General features: G+C 49.7%; 1 protein-coding gene across 1 annotated transcript in view; it reads left to right on the top strand.

Moving 5' to 3' along the window:
• The window catches only part of LOC134102024 (cyclin-dependent kinase-like 5), a 55774-nt gene that overhangs the window by 27746 nt on the left and 9512 nt on the right, over positions 1-18516 (top strand). Inside the window, exons 4-13 of the mRNA XM_062555972.1 lie at positions 3918-3963; positions 5113-5249; positions 5680-5800; positions 7105-7164; positions 8626-8716; positions 10327-10516; positions 12942-13022; positions 16179-16342; positions 16544-17529; positions 17584-17720. Coding sequence (XP_062411956.1) covers positions 3918-3963; positions 5113-5249; positions 5680-5800; positions 7105-7164; positions 8626-8716; positions 10327-10516; positions 12942-13022; positions 16179-16342; positions 16544-17529; positions 17584-17720 — 2013 coding nt within the window. The remainder of the gene's footprint in view (positions 1-3917; positions 3964-5112; positions 5250-5679; positions 5801-7104; positions 7165-8625; positions 8717-10326; positions 10517-12941; positions 13023-16178; positions 16343-16543; positions 17530-17583; positions 17721-18516) is intronic.

The following is an 18516-nucleotide window of genomic DNA, read 5'->3' as shown; positions in this document are numbered from 1 at the left end:
AATAAAGCCCAGCTCAGCTTTCATCCTCTACCCCAACATAAAACAACCCCCCCCCCCCCTCCCCCTTTCCTGTTCAGTCTCAGAAGCAGCACCGGCCTTGTTCTGTTGGCACCAGCCAGAACCACCGTCCACCGCTGTTCCCCCCGGATTTTCCCGGAGCTGATGGATTAGTCGTGGCTCTGCCCTGGACACAGGTGCCAAGGAGCCCCTAACCCCTCGCAGCCACGCTACCAAAGATCCTTCAGTACTGACCAGATAGAGCAACGTAATGCATCTCTATGGAAGCAAAACTCGAACAGTTCCTGTCTGCTTAAGGAAAGGCGTCATAGTGGGATATCGATCGGCAAGCAGTTCAGTTCAAATGTAACGTCACTTTCTAGGTCTGCATAAAGGGGGATTTCGCCCCCTCCCCCCTCCCCTTCGCGAAAACAGAGCGCGGAAATGGTCGAACGTTTGCGCCTCTCGCTCCGCTTTAACCCTCTCTGACGCTATTTAAAGCACGGACTTCTGTCCTGCTCTGAGGATGATATCATATCTCACTGAAGAAGGGTAAAGCCCGAAACGTCTGTGAGGCGATTAAATAAGTAAAAGGAAACTGCCGTGTGCTTGCTTTATTTATTTTCAATGTTTATGATTTAGTATCAAGTAAGTTTAAGCACCCAGTTCGTAGCACTAAGGTGTTGAGCGCGCTTCTTTATTTATTCACTGCTCTGAAGATGACCCATTTTAGCAGCCCTGGATGCAGAAACATGCAGAATTCCCCCCACCCCCCACCCCCATGTTCCCCCTGTCTGCCATCCCAGGTCAGGAGAGACCCGAGGCGTGATGGATGTCTCTCAGGGGGACGGGACAGCACAGCACCGCATCCTCGTCCGGAGATGAATGAGCCCCTTCCGACTCCGAGCCTATTCTCATACACACAGGCACCCCTCTCTCTCACACAGGAGAATTCTGCTTCGGAGAAAGAAGGGCTTAAAATAAAAAAGCTGTTACGTAAGGAGCATCCACTCTCAGAGCCCGGCACCTGCGGAGAGGAGAGTCCTGATGGAAGGGGATGTGATGGGCTAATCAATCAAGGGCCAATCAATGAGGCTCCCTCCCCCTGATGTCGGAGCACTCGAGGGGGTACCAGGGGGTCTCGAGACCTCTTGCAAGGGCAAGGGAGACCTGGCAGTTGTCCGGGGGAAGAGAGAGAGAGAAGGAAACGTCGGAGAGCGCTGGGCTCATTACTGCCTCAAATAAATAGCCTGTCAGGAAGCATTTGAGAGGACGCAGCGCCCGGTGGTGTGTCAGATAGCAGGGCTTCGGCCGAGCCCAGGAAACGGCTCAATTTTAACAACCGGAGAATCCTGACGGGCCTCCTCATGACAGGGAGGCTCTGGACTTGTCCTCCACTACCTCCCCATCCCTCTATTCTCTCTCTATTCTCTTTCTATTCTCTCTCTCTTTCTCTGTCTCTCTCTCTGTCTCTCTCTCTCTCTCTCTATCTATCTCTCTCTGATCTCACACCTTTCACCTCACCTTCTCCACCCCTCCCCTGTGCTCTTTGATTAGACGTGCAGATTCCGTCCCCTCCCGCAAATAGAACTCCATAATGAGGGCGGAGGTCGTCGGTCAAGCCCCTGCTGACTCGCTAGCCGGAGGCCGACTCCGGAGTTGCCGCCGACCGCAGCTCTTCCTCCTCGCCCCCCGTTCCTCCCCCCCCCGCTGGCAGGAGGATCGGAGAAGGTTTCGTCGACGACTCCGCAAAGGCGTCTGCATCAGCAGCAGCACCGGCGGTGGCGGGGGAGATGGCGTCGGCAGTTCATACGCAAACAGGCCCCCGGTTGCGTAAGCAAACAGCGCATGTTAATTCTGGCTCTGTGTTTGCGGTGGAGATACCCCACCCCCCCTGCACACACACACACACACACACACACACACACACACACCCTGTTTGCATTGCAAAGCGCTTCGGGGGTCCCAAATTGGAGCAGAGCATCAGGGCTCCTCGCGCAGCACCTCGACGCCGCCGCCGCAGCAGCAGCAGCAGCAGCAGAGACAGATTCGACCCACCGGCTCGCTCGCTCGCTCGCTGGCTTCGCCCCATGAAATCCCTTCGCTCCTCGCAAATGTGCCGTCTCCAATTGCGGGCCGGTCACCCGTGCCCCCGTCCCTCTCCCTCCCCCTCCCCCTCCCCCGATGGCCAGCTGGAAAACGAGATTAGCCGGGCAGACGTAACCGTGTCAGCGGCACACCCTGCCGCACGAGGGCCATTTTGGCCCATCAGGGCCGCACCGCGCTACTTGTCTTAAGTGAATTAGATTGAATGGTGGCCTGGGTGCTGCTGCATCTCGTGATCTGCGCTCGCACGCGTGACTTACACTAAAGGGAGTGCTGTGTTTGTGAAGGGCCTTCTGAAGGAGGAGCTGCCCTTTTCCTGCACACACACTTTTACCTGTTGCTACCTCTCTCTTCCTCCCTCTCTCTCTCTCTCCCTCTCTCTCTCTCCCTCTCTCTCTCCCTCTCCCTCTTTATATCATTCTCTTTCTTCTCTTTCTCTCACTCATTTGCTGGCTCTGTCTACCTGTATGTATGTATTCCACTCTCTGTGTGTCCCTCTCATTATCCTCTCCTCTCACCCCCTCTTTCTTTCTCTCCCCCTCTTTCTCTCTGTCCCTCTTTCATGCTATCCTGTCTATGTCACCTTTACTTCTCTCTCTCACTCCATCTCTGCATGTTACTCTCCATTCTCCTGTTCTCTCTCTCTCTTTTGCTCTTTCTCTGTGTGTGTGTGTGTGTGTGTGTGTGTGTGTGTGTGTGTGTGTGTGTGTGTGTGTGTGTGTGTGTGTGTGTGTGTGTGTGTGTGTGTGTGTTAGAGGATAAAAGTGGAGCAGCACAGTGGAGGCCGAGAGGAGCCGAGCGGGGCTCAAAAGTAGGACATGGAGTAGACACCAGAGGACGGGAGAGTGGCTCTCATCCAGGCCCCGCGCTGGCAGCACGGAGAGGCTAGTGGCGGCAGGAAAACAGGGCCAGGCCGTCTCTGAACGCTCTCTCTCTTCGCTCTCTCTCTCCAGTGCGGTCTTCGCTCTCTCTCTCTGTCTCTTTCTCTCTCTCTCTCTCTCTCTCTCTCTCTCTCTCTCTCTATCTTTCTCTCTCTTGCTCTCTCTCTCTCTCTCTATCTCTGTCTCTTTCTCTCTCTCTCTCTTCCCCTACTCTTTCTCTCTCCCCCCACCTCTTTCTCTCTCTCTCCCCTACTCTTTCTCTCTCTCTACACCTCTTTATCTGTCTATCCCTCCCTCTCTCTCTCTCTCTCCCCTTTCTCTCTCTTCTCTCTCTAACCCTCTTGTCAGAGGAGACTGCATGTCTCATGGCGTTGACCATCGGCTGGACTCCAGACAGACACCACGCTGTTTTATCAGCACCTCTTCAGTGCGCGCCATGTTTTGTTTGATGTGTTTTTCGTTTGTGTAGTTGACCCTAGGGACGACTTGGCTCGGGGTTTTCATCTCAGGCTCTCGCTTTATAGAGGATATTTCAACTCGCCGCATTGTATTGTCTTGGCTTTTTACCAGCGCCGGAGCGTCTCATGTTAGCAGTCGGCGTAGTGCTGGGGGATTTTCCGAGAGGGGCGTGCGTGCGTGCGTGCGTGCGTGCGTGCGTGCATGCGTGCCCTGTGCCGGGTTTGCCGCCGCGGTTCATTGAGAAGCACGTAGCATAGCGCCGCGGCGGAGCAAAGTGGCACTTCTAATCAGATGCAATCAGAGGTGTTTCTCTCATTAGGGCGCCGGCGTTGCAGAGAGCAGCCGCAGCAGAGAGCCTGGCGATAGGGGCCTCCGAGCAGCAGGCTGCGTTTCTAATTAGTTGTTCTCTCTCTCTCTCTCTCCCTCCCTCCCTCCCTCCCTCTCTCTCTCTCTTTCTCTCTCGTTTTATTGCAGGACACAAATGAAATTGTGGCCATTAAGAAGTTCAAGGACAGCGAGGGTAAGGAGCGCGCCCACCGTCTGAATCCTTAAATGCAGCCTCTGTTTAATGGAACGCTGCACTTGGCCACTTAAGAGCGTGCAGCCCCCCATGTTACTCCGCCGCCAAAGGGGGCATCAAGAGGTTCTTCTTCATGTGGTCACAAACAATCCTTTCTGGAGACACAAAAGCTCTGCGGAGATTTCCCCCATTTCAATAATTCTGTTGTGGTTCATCTCCGAAATGAGATCATCGCAGTGATTTTTTGGATGTCGTTTATCTCTGTTTCCCATCCTCCTCCTCCTCCTTCTCCTCCTCCTCCCTTCTCGTCCCATCTCTCTCTTTTTCCTGCATGACTTAATCTCCAGCCCAGAGAAGCGTGCTTCCTCCTCTCTGGAGACCCGCTCTCCTGAGGGTCTTAGCTGCAAACCTAATCAAACACATCTGTCTGCGATACGCAGATCTCCCTGAAGGGTTGGATGGGCTGATTTGGGTCTATTAAAAGCCAGATTGTAAATGAATTCTGCAGGAGGGATGTTTGTGCTCTGGCTTCAACCTCTTTTGCCCCCCCCCCCCCCCCCCCCACACACACACACACACGCACAAACACACACTCCTCATCACATGTAACGATTCCCCTCCTCTTGTCAGTGTGTGGTTCTTACTGCCGCCTCTCAGCTCATACATGGCTCTTGCTTGTGTTCGTGCCACAGAAATGTCATCTCAACTCGCTCTCCTCTTCTTCACCTCATTCTTTGGTTGACTGCTTTTGCATCCGTCGTCATCACTCCCCTCCTCACACCACCGTTTATTATTCTCTCTCTCTCTCTTTCTCTCTCTCTCTCTTTCTTTCTCTCTCGTCCTCGCTGGCCTCTGTCCTCAAGTACCTCCTCCTCACACACAGCATCTCTCATCTTTTTTTTTTTGCTCAACTTCCTCTCCGCCTCCCTCTCTCTATCCTACTTTTAATAGTTTGTCTTTGTCAGGCCTGACTGTTTCTGATTCCTCTTTTCCAACAGTCACTTGGTTGTATTGTGTTGCAGTATTCAGTTATCTCTCGCTATCGGTCTTTTTATCTGTATTTTTTTCTTATGAAACCTTTGTTCACATTGTATCCTCTGTGAGTATGTGTGGTGGTCTTACTCCTCTCTTCCTGCATGTTTGCCACAGAGAATGAAGAGGTCAAGGAGACGACCCTTCGGGAGCTGAAGATGCTCCGCACGCTGAAGCAGGAGAACATCGTGGAGCTGAAGGAGGCCTTCCGCCGACGGGGAAAGCTCTATCTGGTCTTTGAGTACGTGGAGAAGGTAGAGTCCCAAAGACGCGGTTCCTCAGTTCAGTTTTCCACCAGCGCCTGATGCTCCGCCCCGATTTGATAAGCTCTTAAAGACCCACCGTGGCCATTTGGTTAAACCCCTTTAATCTAATTTGAGTTCCTCAGTGATGCAGTTGTTTTAACGGGGAAAACAATCCTTTCATGGCGATGTAGCAGCTAGTATGTATCTCTGCACCTTCTTCCTCATCCCTGAAGCGAGGATTTACTTAGCACCGCCCCCATCTTTGCCTCTGTCACAAAGGCCGCAGTGGGTCTTTAAACATGCACCATAATGTGTGTGAAAAGGTTTTGAATGAAAATCCTTGAATCACAAGATCTGCTCAGAATCCATATCATTGGTGGGACTGGTTTCATTTGGCTATCAGTATGATATTATGAGGGATTTAACATGTGTCCAACAGAACATGCTGGAGCTGCTGGAGGAGTTTCCGAATGGCGCTCCCCCAGAGAAAGTGCGGAACTACATCTACCAGTTAATCAAAGCAATCCACTGGTGTCATAAGAATGACATCGTGCACAGAGGTAAGCAGCGCCACTCTACATTCAGATTCAAATCACTCTAAACCACATGTTGAAAATTCATAGAGCCAGAGGGTGGGAGATTTTTTTAAATATTATTTCTTCTTTATTTATTTAAAGTTATTTACTAGTGGTTGGCTCATTGCAACAGTATTTTTATTTGAGTTTTTTTTTGTTTGTTTATTCACATTCTCACTGCCAGCCTGCCTAACAAGGCTCTGAATGCTCTCAAAATGACCGCAAATAAAACATAACAGATTTTTCCCCTGCCCCATCCATAGTGCTTTGTTAGAATGTTTTTGGCGCAGTTTATTTGAGAAGCTCAAAGCATTCCTCTCCGGTTTGGTAATGGGATTACTATGTCATCCCTGTCTGCTCAATAGTTTGCATGCTATGAGCTTTTGGCTAGCATCCTGAGGCAGAGTGGAGCAGGAGTGTCCAGATGGCCCAACGCTCGCAGGGAGAAAAACACCAGACAATATTATGAGTCCCAACACATAATCAGACCTCTATGTCATCCAAAGGTCCAGAAGCCAGACACAGTATGTCCTAAGTGGACTTGCAGACGTTTACGGTCAATTTGATGTTGTTTTGTGTGTCTGCGTGTTGTTTTGCGAACCATGACACCAAAGAGAGGAAAGGTCAGTGTGCGGTTTTCAGGTCACATCCTCCGGGGTTCATGCTCTTGTCTCAGTACCAGCACTTGAGACTGAACTGAAGAGCCCTAAAGAGCTCTGAGGCATCTTCACGCATTGATTTCCTCACACGGCAGCTGTGCAGCCATTAATGATGGCTATGATACCACGACCTGTAGAGAAGCCGTGGAAAAGACAGACCCCGTAATGTGTCTTTGTCTTTCTCTCATGTTCACCCTCTTTTTGTTTGTATATTTCACTTGCCGTCTCTCTGTCTTTCATTACCGGTATTTCTTTTATTATTTTTTTCTTGCATATTGTTTTTTGTACCTCTTTCTCTATCTTAAAGAGCAATGGAAAGGAACAACAAATGGGAAAATCCTTTTAGTCTGTATTTAGTGAGGTTCCACACCATAGACGTATATATATTTATGTTCCACACTGCCGGGGTAGTTGTTATATGGCATAGTTTTCTTTCTTAAGCAGCACCCTCGATCTACATCATGGCTTAATAAAAGTCGAAATGGGGAAAAGCTTGGTGATTTGTTGTCTTGCTTTGCCTTGGGGTTGGGAATTCCAATGTAACCATGTGAGAAAGTAAGACAGATGTTTCGTAATGGAGTGATAATCTCTCTCTTTTTTATTTCTTTGTCCCTCTGACTCTTCCCGCAGACATCAAGCCAGAGAACCTCCTCATCAGCTCAGATGACGTGCTCAAGCTGTGTGACTTTGGTGAGTGAAACTCAGGGTTGCCTGGTGAACAATAACCAACTCATATCAGCTCAACTGAAGGCCAGCTCCTAATCCAGGCAGCTAGTAATTGCTCACCAAAAACATTACTCAGTAAATACCAGACTAAGCAATACTTAATTTTATTAGATTTTTTTGCATCTTTTTTTTTTTTTGTCGGGTGATACTTCTGGGCAATAAATTGACCTTAACACCATGACTTCCTGCCTTGTCCTGTAGGTCAGCCTAGGTGCATCGGTAGGGCACATCACACACAACACAACACAACACGTTCCTGTCAGTAAACACTTAACGCTTCACGCTTGATGTGTCACACTTCACTCTCCTCCGTCATTTGCCTGTTTAATAGTGCCACAACCCCCCCTCCCCTCCTCCCCCATCTTTGACAACTTTGGCAACCTGTTTGCAATCAAATGCACCGTGTGACATTTGGCGTTGGGCGGGCGATGACATTCATAAGTTGTGACAGGCAGAGAGGCAGGCAAAGGCGGACATTATGTGCGCTCAATGTTTTTTCCAAGAATTGCTGAAAAGAAAGAAAGAAAGAAAGAAGGAAGGAAAAAAGAACAGAGCTGCCACCAGGCTAATTTTTTACGCCTGTCTTATCCTCTTCTTCTCAGTCATTGCATATTGCTCTCTCTCTCTCTCTCTTTCTCTTTCTCTCTCTCTCTCTCTCTCTCTCTCGCTCTCTCTCTCTTTACGAGAGGGCCAGCCTTGATATGGTCTCGTCTGGGAGGCTTGTGACACAGACACACATAGTACACACACAAACACACACACACACACACACTATACGCGTGGCCCTGAAAGTGACAACAGAGCCGCTGTCTGTCACGCCAGACTGATGACAGCAACATCATGTTGGCCACACGGCCGTCCTGTTGGGACGGCACGAGAGCCCGAGCAGACCGCTGAAGCATTTGGTGCGGATGAGAGCCCCCCCCCCCCCCCACACACACACACACACTCTGCATGTGCCATTTCCATGTCTGTCTCTTAAATGTCCACTCTGCCAGTCATCTAACAGCGTGGAGCTGTCGCTGCTTACTAGAGTGAGCTGCGATGGACAGTTTGCCGATAGCCCTTTGTAGGCTTGTTCTGTCCAGTCAATGTATTGACTTGGTCATTAGTGTTAATGTGCAGCAAGTAGATTGCTTGTAATTATTGTCTAGCTAGCTATGCATATTGCATCAGTAGTTGGAGTTTAATTACTCTAAATGCAGTTGGTGGTCTTGGCTGTTCCAATGCTCAAGGTTCTAGTCCTTTCCATGTTCTATCCATTCTATATTACTCTAAATTTAGTTGCTGATCTACAGGTCTAATGCTCAAGGTTCTAGTCCTTTCCAGGTTCTATCCATTCTATATTACTCTAAATGTAGTTGTTGATCTCGGCAGGTCTGATGCTCAGGGTTCTTATCTTCTCTACGTTTCTCTCTTCACTAGGCTTTGCCCGTAACCTGTCAGAGGGGAATGATGCCAACTACACCGAGTATGTGGCCACCAGATGGTACCGCTCACCGGAGCTGCTTCTGGGGTTAGTCTTCGACCCTGTGCGTGTGCGTGTGTGTGCTTGTTTGTGTGCTTGTGTGTGTGCTTGTGTGTGTGTGTGTGTGTGTGTGTGTGTGTGTGTGTGTGTGTGTGTGTGTGTGTGTGTGTGTGTGTGTGTGTGTGTGTGCTTGTGTGTGTGTGTGTGTGTGTGTGTGTGTGTGTGTGTGTGTGTGTGTGTTTGTCTGTCATACCCCACCTTTGAGAGAGAGAGAGAGAGAGAGAAATATATACATATATAGTATATATATATATATAGAGAGAGAGAGAAAGAGAAGGGTTTCTGTTAATTTACTCTGTCAGGTAAGAGAGCTTGCTTTCCCTAGCATCACGCTCCACATTAACCCACCACCACCCAGCGGGAAATAATTCAGGAGAAAAAAAGCCTCTCTTCTTTTCTCTCTCTCTCTCTCTCTCTCTCTCTCTCTCTCTCTCTCTCTCTCTCTCTCTCTCTCTCTCTCTCTCTCTCTCTCTCTCTCTTCCACCTGCTGCTTAAGACAAATGTGTGCGGAAGAGAAACATTTGCTGAGTGTCTCTCCATATTGCAGTGCCTCCTCTGCAGCTCCTCCAGCTTGCCTAATCTCCATCTTTCTTTTTCTCTATCTCTCTCTTTCTCTCTCTTCCTTTCTCTAACCCTCTCTCTCTCTTGTTCTCCCTATTTCTCCCACTCTCCCATTTCCCTGTCTGTCTCACACTGCTTCAATATTTCAGCCGTCTCCCTCCACAGAGCCTCTGCTCTTAGCTCCTCTCGTGGTGTGCATGCTCTCTGTCACTCTGTGTCTCCCATTAATTCTTAAAGTCTATGCTTGTGTTTATACGCATCTGCTCCTGAACCCCCTTTCCCCAACGGGATGTGTGTTGGATATGTTTCGCCAAAGCGTTTTGTCTGTAAAGGTACAAGCTTGACTTATTTCTTTTAAAAAAAAAAAAAAAAAGAAAAAGAAAGAAAAGCTCACTGTTTTCATTATTTAGTGTCCTCTTCCCTGAACACACTGTTTATTATACATCAGAAGAGAATGTTCTTGGATAATGCATCAGCTGTGGTGCAGTGACCGCGCACGTAGAGCACGGGGAGGTCCAAGTCACTCTTGCTGCATAGTCTCTGCATTTCAGAGGGGTAAATACTAGATGACTTGGAGGGAATGTTAAGTGCACACAGGGACATTTGCGAGGGCTAATGCTTCGTATGCCAGTCATTTTTTGGAAAACAAGGCCAGACAGGGCAAGCCAACAACGCGAATGGAGCTGTTAATGGACTAATGGATCTGTATAACAATAAATAAATACAGCCGTGTAATAATAGATGAATAAATGTAGCTGCATAATAATAAATAAGATTCTCTTCGCTCTTTATCCCTCTGGTTCTTGTCCTCTCCTTCCCTCTCTCTCTCTTGCTTCCCTCTTTCCCTTCCATCTCTCTCTCTCCATCACCCTCTTTCTCCCTTTCTCCCCATCTCTTCTCACCCCTCTCTCTCTCTCTCTATCTCTGCCTTTTGGTCCTTTAACTCTCTCTCACTTTCTCTCTATCTGTCTCTTACCTCTATCTCTCTCTCCCTCCCTCCCCCTCCCTCCCTCCCTCTCACTCCTCCTCTTCTCCAGCGCCCCCTATGGGAAGGCGGTGGACATGTGGTCGGTGGGCTGCATCCTGGGCGAGTTGAGCGACGGTCAGCCTCTGTTCCCGGGCGAGAGCGAGATCGACCAGCTCTACACCATCCAGAAGGTGCTGGGCCCGCTGCCCCCCGAGCAGATGAAGCTCTTCTACAACAACCCTCGCTTCCACGGCCTGAGGGTGAGCCTGTCCCACCTCACCTCACCTCTCCTCTCCTCTCCTCTCCTCTCCACTCCTCCAATAAATAGATACTCCTCCACTGTCTGTAGCTCAGGGGTCTCCGACCTTTTTTCCTCCAAGGGCTACTTTGACAATATGAACATGGCCGAGAGCTACTACCGTTTTATAGGCTATTAGTAGTAGCATGTATTCACATACTGTAGCTAATCTTCACCCAAAAGTGTTCTATGTGTTTTAACGTTCCTTTCAATTCCTTTACCTTCTGTCTTTGTAGATTGTGAATTTGATTTGAAAGTTTTTTTTCCAGATTTACCAAGTGACTTTGTTATAAAATTCGCAAACACTTTCCGTGAGCCTTTTTTTGAGAGCTCTTTATAACAGGTGGGGTGCTACTGGTAGCTTGTGAGCTACCTGTTGGAGACCCCTGTTCTAGTCTGTGCTTTACACTTTAGTCCTCCTCCGCCAGTTTTCACTCCTAATATTACTGTCGTTTCTCGTCATCATCTCCCATCTCTTCGTCTCAACTTCAGGCCATAAGGTGTGTTTTGTGTTTGCACACAGCTCTGTCTGTTCTTTCTCTTTCTTTTATCTGCCTGTTTCTCTGCATCTCTCTTGTCCTTCAAGTTTCTGTCACTTTCTTGTCATGCATCTTTGTTTTTCCATCTGTGTCTCTTCCTCCCTCTTTGTGTTGTCCTCTTTTAACCTGTGTTATGTTACTCTCAGCCAGCATTCTCCCCTGCCCTCCCCTGCCCTCCGCATCTCTGTGTTAGCGCCCTCCTCCTCCCCACCGCCTATCCTGCCGCCTTGCTCTCTCCCTGGCTGTGAGCCTGGCCCTGTGACTGATTGGATCATGGTGACTCATCTTGGCGCGCCTGTTTGCTGTGCTCTGGTGCTGAAGCACAGTGGAGCTTCAGAGGCTGTGGCTGGTAGTCAGGCTGGACCTGGGACTTGTGAAGTGCCCTGTAGTGTAGTGTGGTACCAACAGGCTAGGTGGACCTGCCGATGCCACAGCATTCAGACCAACTCCAGCTCCTGACCCTCTTGACCCTCTGGTGCCCAGAGGTGCATTGCCTTGGCCTCCACTGGTTCTCACTTGCATCCTCCCAGAGACTCTCTAATGAGGAGACACCAGCATTCAAGGAATCCTCCATAGAAATGCATGGGGTTAGTTCATAACGTCAATATGGCAGTTAGTACAGGTACTGTTCGAATGGAATGTTGGCAGCAAATCATTGAAATTGATCTGTTCAAAGAAAACATGTTCACCACGAACGTTCGCTACTGTTTGCCCAATTTGAATGCCCCGGCCCTCAGATGAGAAGGGTTGTCCTGTATCATATGTTAGTGTTTGGTTTACCTTTGTGGTTTGTCTCTCTACCATCTCCACATCTCTCATCCATCATCAGAAACACCTCCACTATTTAACATCCACAGGAAACCATCAGGGAAACATGCCGTGCCATTCTCTAATGAGGGCCCTGGTACTGCAGGCCTTTATTTGGCGGCGTTCAGCACAGTGTGCAACAACATAAAAAGAGAGGAGAGACTCAGAATGTTTTCATACCTGAAGCCCCCTCATTCCCTCCACAGACCTCCCCTCCTGCAGGTTTTAGTGTCAACTCTAATCACACACACCTGGCTGTAACACTCACTCACCCCCGAGGGACTTGATTAGCCGAATCAGGATGTATTGTAACAGAGCTCGATGCGATCGCTGCAGGAAAGGAACAATATTCACAAAAGGCAGATTGTGTGTGTCTGGCTTTTGGGCTTCCACACAAACAGCATCGCTAATCATCAAATAACTCCCCCCCCCCATCCTCCATTATGGTCTGGCTGAGCTCCTCCTGTAAGCAGTAACGGCTCCAGTCTAAGCTGTGCATATGGCGGCTCTGCCAGGCATTAGAGGTGATGATGTGTGCGTAGCCTTGGCCCACCTTCCGCAGACCTCATTGAGAGCTCATGAGGGGAATCATCATTGTCTCTAATTGGGAGTGCGTAGCCTCTTGGAGGACACTGGCGAGTTCAGAGCCATCATGGAGGTGTGAAGGGAGCCGTAATGGCGGCCGGATGGAAGGCGTGGGGATGGGTGGGATGGGTGGGATGGGAGTGTTGATGAAGCAGGAGGAGGATCAGGGCTGAGTGTGATTGCGGGCTGACAGCGGCCCAGCAGATGGGATTAGCAGCGGGTACGATGGCCAAGGCCCATGGCACGTCGACACACCAGCAGAGCTGTCAGAGACACACACACACACACACACACACACATGCACATACACACGGGTTTGACCTCATAGGGAATCATCACAGCATTGCGTCTGGAATGTGCTTGTCAACAGCCACATGCAAATTTCATTTATAGCAAGTGGTTGAGGTGGTGGTTGCCAAAAGTTTGATCTTCTTGTGATTTTGTGTTTGTTCCCAGTTCCCCACAGTAAACCATCCCCAGACTCTGGAAAGAAGATATTTGGGCATCCTCAATACCGTCTTGCTGGACCTGATGAAGGTGAGGCATCTCACACAGCTAGTGTATGTTTCTGTGTGTGTGTGTGTGTGTGTGTATGTGTGTGTGTGTGTGTGTGTGTGTGTGTGTGTGTGTGTGTGTGTGTGTGTGTGTGTGTGTGTGTGTGTGTGTGTGTGTGTGTGTGTGTGTGTGTGTGTGTGTGTGTGTGTGTGTCAGTGTGTGTGTGTGTGCGTGTGTGTTTATGTGTGTGTGTTTATGTGTGAGTGAGAGAGAGGTAACATGTGTGAATGTGTTTGTATTAGTGAGGTATTCTAGTTTGTTGGTGTTTCTGTATGTGTGTGTGCGTGTGTATGTATGTGTGTGCGTACATTCATGCGTGCATGCATGGGTATGTCTGCTTGTGTATGTGTAAAACATGCCTGTGTGTGTGTGTATGTGTATGTTTATGCATGTTTGTGTGCACACACAAGTGTGTGTGTGTGTGTGTGTGTGTGTTGTGCAGATGGAGCCGTGCTCTCTCCTGCCAGGACTAGTCCGGGCTCATGGGAGATGGGATCAGGGAGAGGAGAGGGGGGGCGCTTTCATTGGACGAGGAAATGGGTCACGGGCGTCACTGCTGGTCCCACTGAAAACACTCCAGACTCCAATCTAAGCCTCTCCAAGAGCGGAGAGGCTCCCCACAGTTCCTTAGCCACAGACACTCTGCCCCACAGCTCCAAACCTATTTATACAGAAATTATAGGAAGTTTTATGAAGGATTTTTAAGATGGACTATAAAATGGCGTCTAATTTTTTCTAATTACCTCCTAAATTAATGATGTCTTGAGATGTGGCTTCACACTCCTCAAAGATGATCATCATATGTGGGGACCACTTTACTAGTCTAGAGCCCTCCGTTGCAAGAGTGATGTTTTAAACTGTAAATCAACTTGTAAATTTGAGGTGGTTGTCAATACTTTGATAGCTTAGGGATAACGTATCAAACACTGTCATGGCATCAGGCACCAACTAATGGGAGTGCAATTGGTCCTGGCATAGCATATTGGAGACATGGTTCTGTCGGATTCATTGTTGAGCAGTCAAATAAGTTGCAAAGTGTGAAACCATATTGGACATGTATAGGTGTTGTGCTTACAGGTGTATGTGTATGGACTGTGTGTTTGTGTTTGTATTTTTGCTTGTGCTTGTGTGTCTGTGTGTGTGTGTGTAGGTATACTCTGTATGAGTAAAGGTGTGCGTGTGTGTGTGTATGTGTGTGTAGGCTTGTGTATTGTGTAGGTGTGTTTGTATATGTGTGTGTGTGTGTGTGTGTGTGTGTGTGTGTGTGTGCGCGCGCGCGCACGCACAGGTCCAACTTTCTCCTCTGCCTCCGTAGCCCCCGTAGCTGGGTATGTCTTGTTTGCACTGGTTGCTTCCGTGCTGTTGTGTTCTGGAGACGTTGGAGGCTCGTGTCAGGCTAGTGGGCAGTACGTTTTTTCCTGTTGCTGCTGATGACTCACCGCTTATACAAAAGCCTAATCACCTTCCCGCTGTAGGCTACCCGCTAGGCAAGAACTCACTCCAGAGCACCACAGCAAGCCACGAGCTGTCTCACACTCTCCAGGCCTTTTCTCATTTGCACCCTCATGCTATATGCTCGGACCTCAAAGATTACTAATGTACATTTTAGTTCTGCTCTTTTTTCCACCTACAATTGCTCGGACGGTCACCGTGAATGTATACTGTTTATGGAGGTTCAGCTCATGTCTGTGAGTCAGAAATGACAAAGACACTGCAGCCACTTACTTTGTTTCCCACTGTGCTTGTGTCTTTCCTTTTCTCTGTCTATTCTCTTTTTGAAATATTGCTTTTTGAGAGCCATGGTGCTCAAGGTGACAGAATGAAGCGGTCGCTCTCCTCTCTCCTACTCCTCACTCACTCACTCACTCAGAATGACTAACAGCGCAGAGGGTCACTCAGAATGCCACACACGTTCCCTCATATGCTTTGTCTCTCTCTCTCTTTCTCTCTCTCTCTCTCTCTCTCTCTCTCTGTCTATCTCGATGTGGCACTCACTTTATTTCTCTTTTCATTACGTGATGCCAGCATGTAACCAGTATCACCCTCACTAGCAAGTCAACCGATCGAACACACACAAACACACGCGTACAGGTCAAGACACACACACACACACACACACACACACACACACACACAGCCAATTTGGGAAAAGCCATCCTCATAATTCTGCCTAAATGTCACTCAGAACATGTGCTGATTGATATCAACTGGTGGGTGGAAGCTGAAGAATGCAACTCAGGGAGAATAACTAGGCAGAGGGGGTTAAAAAAAAAGCACACATGGTCTGAGATGACTCACTACCTGAAATCTTCAGAAAAAGAACTTTGAATGTTTGATTTCAGCTTCTGTGAAACCAAGAGAAATGCAAAGACGACACATCCTTGACTGCATTATGGGAATATTTATAGGCACAAGCATTTGTTGGAAAGTTACATAATGCGACGTTTCATCTAACTCTGCGGGGAAGACTAGAAATATCTTTTCATTTCATTTTCCTCTTTTTTTGGAGAATTTCTTTTTAATCAGATCTTATTTTTATGTCTTGATATAAATAAAAAAGGACCAGCCCTTACTGATGGGTTTGTTTTTTTTTTGCCATGGGTGGCTCATGATTCACTGGCCTCCCTAATCAAGTCGTTCAGTAGTTATGATAATGCCTGTGACTCATGTGAACTTCAGCTCTCACTCCCTTTCATACGTTGTCAGAATGCCAATGAAGTGTAGCGCAGTTTCTGTGTTAGCAGCTGAAGAGCACTAGCCAGTTGTCTGCACTGTCATAGTCATAATGTCAGAATGTTTTTGCTAAACTTGACTAGTCTGTTTGTGTGGAAATGCTAACAAAGTCTCTGTAGCACAAAACACACTGTTTTTTTAGCCTTGAGTTGTGTGTGCATGTGTATGCCTTGGGTTACAGTTAGTGATCATGTGAGTTTGTTTTCATGTGGGTATACACACAGGCCTGTGTCAACTGGTAGTGGTGGTCTGTTGTCACCTGATGATATGTTTTGTGTTCCTTTACTATAACATAGGGGTACTTGGGGCAAGGCTACACAGTATCCTTTTCGAAAGTACTTCATCTGTGAGATGGTTCAATAAATGGGATTTAAATGCTGCATGTCTGTGTGTGCACCATCTTAGAACCTACTGCTGCTGAACCCCAATGAGCGTTTTCTGACGGAGCAGAGCCTCAACCACCAAGCCTTCCAGAACCAGCGCGTTGGCGAGCGGCCCGGTCCCCTCACGCCCACCCCTGTTCGCTCCTCCAAGAGGAAGCCACACCATGACAACACTGCCTCCAGCAGGTAAGGAGGGGCACTGCATTTCTCTCTTGTGCTGGTCTTTGTCCTAAAACATTTTTTTATTATTTTACTTTTTTTATTTACATTTTTGTATTGTTTCCCTCATACACAGATAACTTATATATAATATAATCACATTCCATTCTTTCTTTTTGTCTTTCTCTTTCTTTTTCTCTCTTTTGCTCTCTCTCTTCCGTTCAGCAGAAGTCACGGATCGAAGAGTTCTGGTCACCACCGCTCCAACAGCCGGGACTGCTCCAGCCTGCCGCGCCACGAGGACTTGCACCCGCCGGGCAGCTCGGAGGCGTTCCTGAACGGCAACGTGCTGCCCTCGGCCCCCTCCACCAGCCTCAGCCCCACACTGCACCCCAAGAGCTACCAGCCGCAGAGTCTCAACCGCTCGGCCTCCTGCGGCAAAGACCTGGCCATGTCCAACCACAGCAACCTGCCTCACATGCTCCAAGGCCCCAAGGACCCGGACTTTGACCTTGGCCCGGGCCCCGGCAAGCCTGCTGACGGACCCGGGGCCAAGTACCTCAAGTCCACGGGCTCGCGCTCGCAGAACCGCCACTCGTTTGTGGAGGGCAAGACCGGCACGTTGCAGGGGGACCGCGAAAAGCACGGTCGTCACGGCTACGGGGAAGCGCTGTCCTCTTCGGGCGACAGGAAATCCTCGTCGTTCCTGAGTTTCTCCAAGAGCCACGGCATGCTCAGCGACGCCAAGTCCGTCGGCAACCTGAGCGACCCGCGCCTGATCCCGGACGAGCCCCCACCCAGCCGCTACTTCCCCGCCAGCTGCCTGGACCTGCACCAGGGCCTGACCGCGCCCGGCAGCCCTTCCATGCGCCACAACGACCGCTCCGGACACAGCCCGGCCGCCGCCTCCACGTCCTCGTCCTCCCGCAAGGGCGAGCGGGAGGGCGGGACGTTAGACTCGTCCTTCCGCCGCTCGTCGTCGCGCCACAAGAGCCAGCAGCAGCAGCAGCAGCAGGAGTTGGACTCCAAATCCCCCGACGGCCTGGACCCCGGAGGAGGTGGCAGGAGCCACGGTCACTCCCTCTCGGCACCCCACGAGGCTGCATTCCCCTACGGCCTGGGCTACACCAGCCCTTTCTCCTCCCAGCAGCGGCCCCACCGCCACTCCATGTACGTGCGGCGCGAGCGAGGCCGGCCCCATGGCACGGACAGCGGCGGAGGTGGTGGAGGCGGCGGCGGTGGTGGTGGTGGTGGTGGTGGCGGCGGAGGCCTGGCGGTTGGGCAGGGCATGCCAGTCCGCGCCAGCAGCCTGCAGCTGCTCTCGCCTCAGCTGCAACACCGCACACTGCCCCGCCATATGGGCAGCTCCGTCTCCAGAGAGGACCTGGGTGAAGACATGGGCAGGGTCTGTCTCTCCTCTCTCTGGCCTCCTGTTTATTATTGCTGTCATACACTCACACAGCCTCCCTCACTCTCTCTTACTCCTGGCTCATGTTTATGTTTTCCAACCTACTCTCCCTCTTTCTCCCTCTCCCTCTCTCTCTTTCTCTTTCTCCCTCTTTTGGTTATTATTTCTTTTTGGCACTCCCTCTACCTCTCTCTCTCCCTCTCTCTCTCTCTCTCTCCCTCTTTTGGTTATTATTTCCCTCTTTCTCTCCCTCTTTGGCACTCCTTCTACCTCTCTCACTGTCTCTTATTCTTGGTCCTTTCCTTTCTCCCTGGGTTCTGTTCCATTTCCCCCTCCCCCTCTCTCCTCTCTCTCTCTCTCTCTCTCTCTCTCTCTCTCTCTCTAACTACATAACTCCGCTCCCACTGGTCCAGTAACTGCTGATTTTTTTTGTATGTGGGCCTGAGTGCAGAGCCGTGGATCTGCTGCTCAAAAGCGCCTGCTGCAGCTTCCAGCGCTGTTGTTTGAGAGCTCCGCCGCCCCGCACTCACTCCATCCTAACAATGGACTCAGAGGCTATTTAAGTTCCAGGTGGTCTTGCCCACAGAGCCGTAGCGGTTCACACTGCCTCGCCGTGCCCGGTTCGATACAGGCAGCATCATAGTGGCTCCTGGGGCCAAAGTGTTTTAACCTCTGGATAGCACAGGAGTCAATGCTGGTTGTTTTAGAACTGGTGTAGCAGTGTTTTGTACTGTTTGTAACAGAGTTGGGGTTTCCTTTGAATGACAAATCCAAGTCTGTATCTTCTTCTGCT

The sequence above is a fragment of the Sardina pilchardus genome, chromosome 15, assembly GCF_963854185.1.
Source record: "Sardina pilchardus chromosome 15, fSarPil1.1, whole genome shotgun sequence".
NCBI lineage: Eukaryota > Metazoa > Chordata > Actinopteri > Clupeiformes > Clupeidae > Sardina > Sardina pilchardus.
The sequence above is the reverse complement of the archived record's forward strand: the minus strand, read 5'-3'. Positions and strand labels throughout refer to the sequence as shown.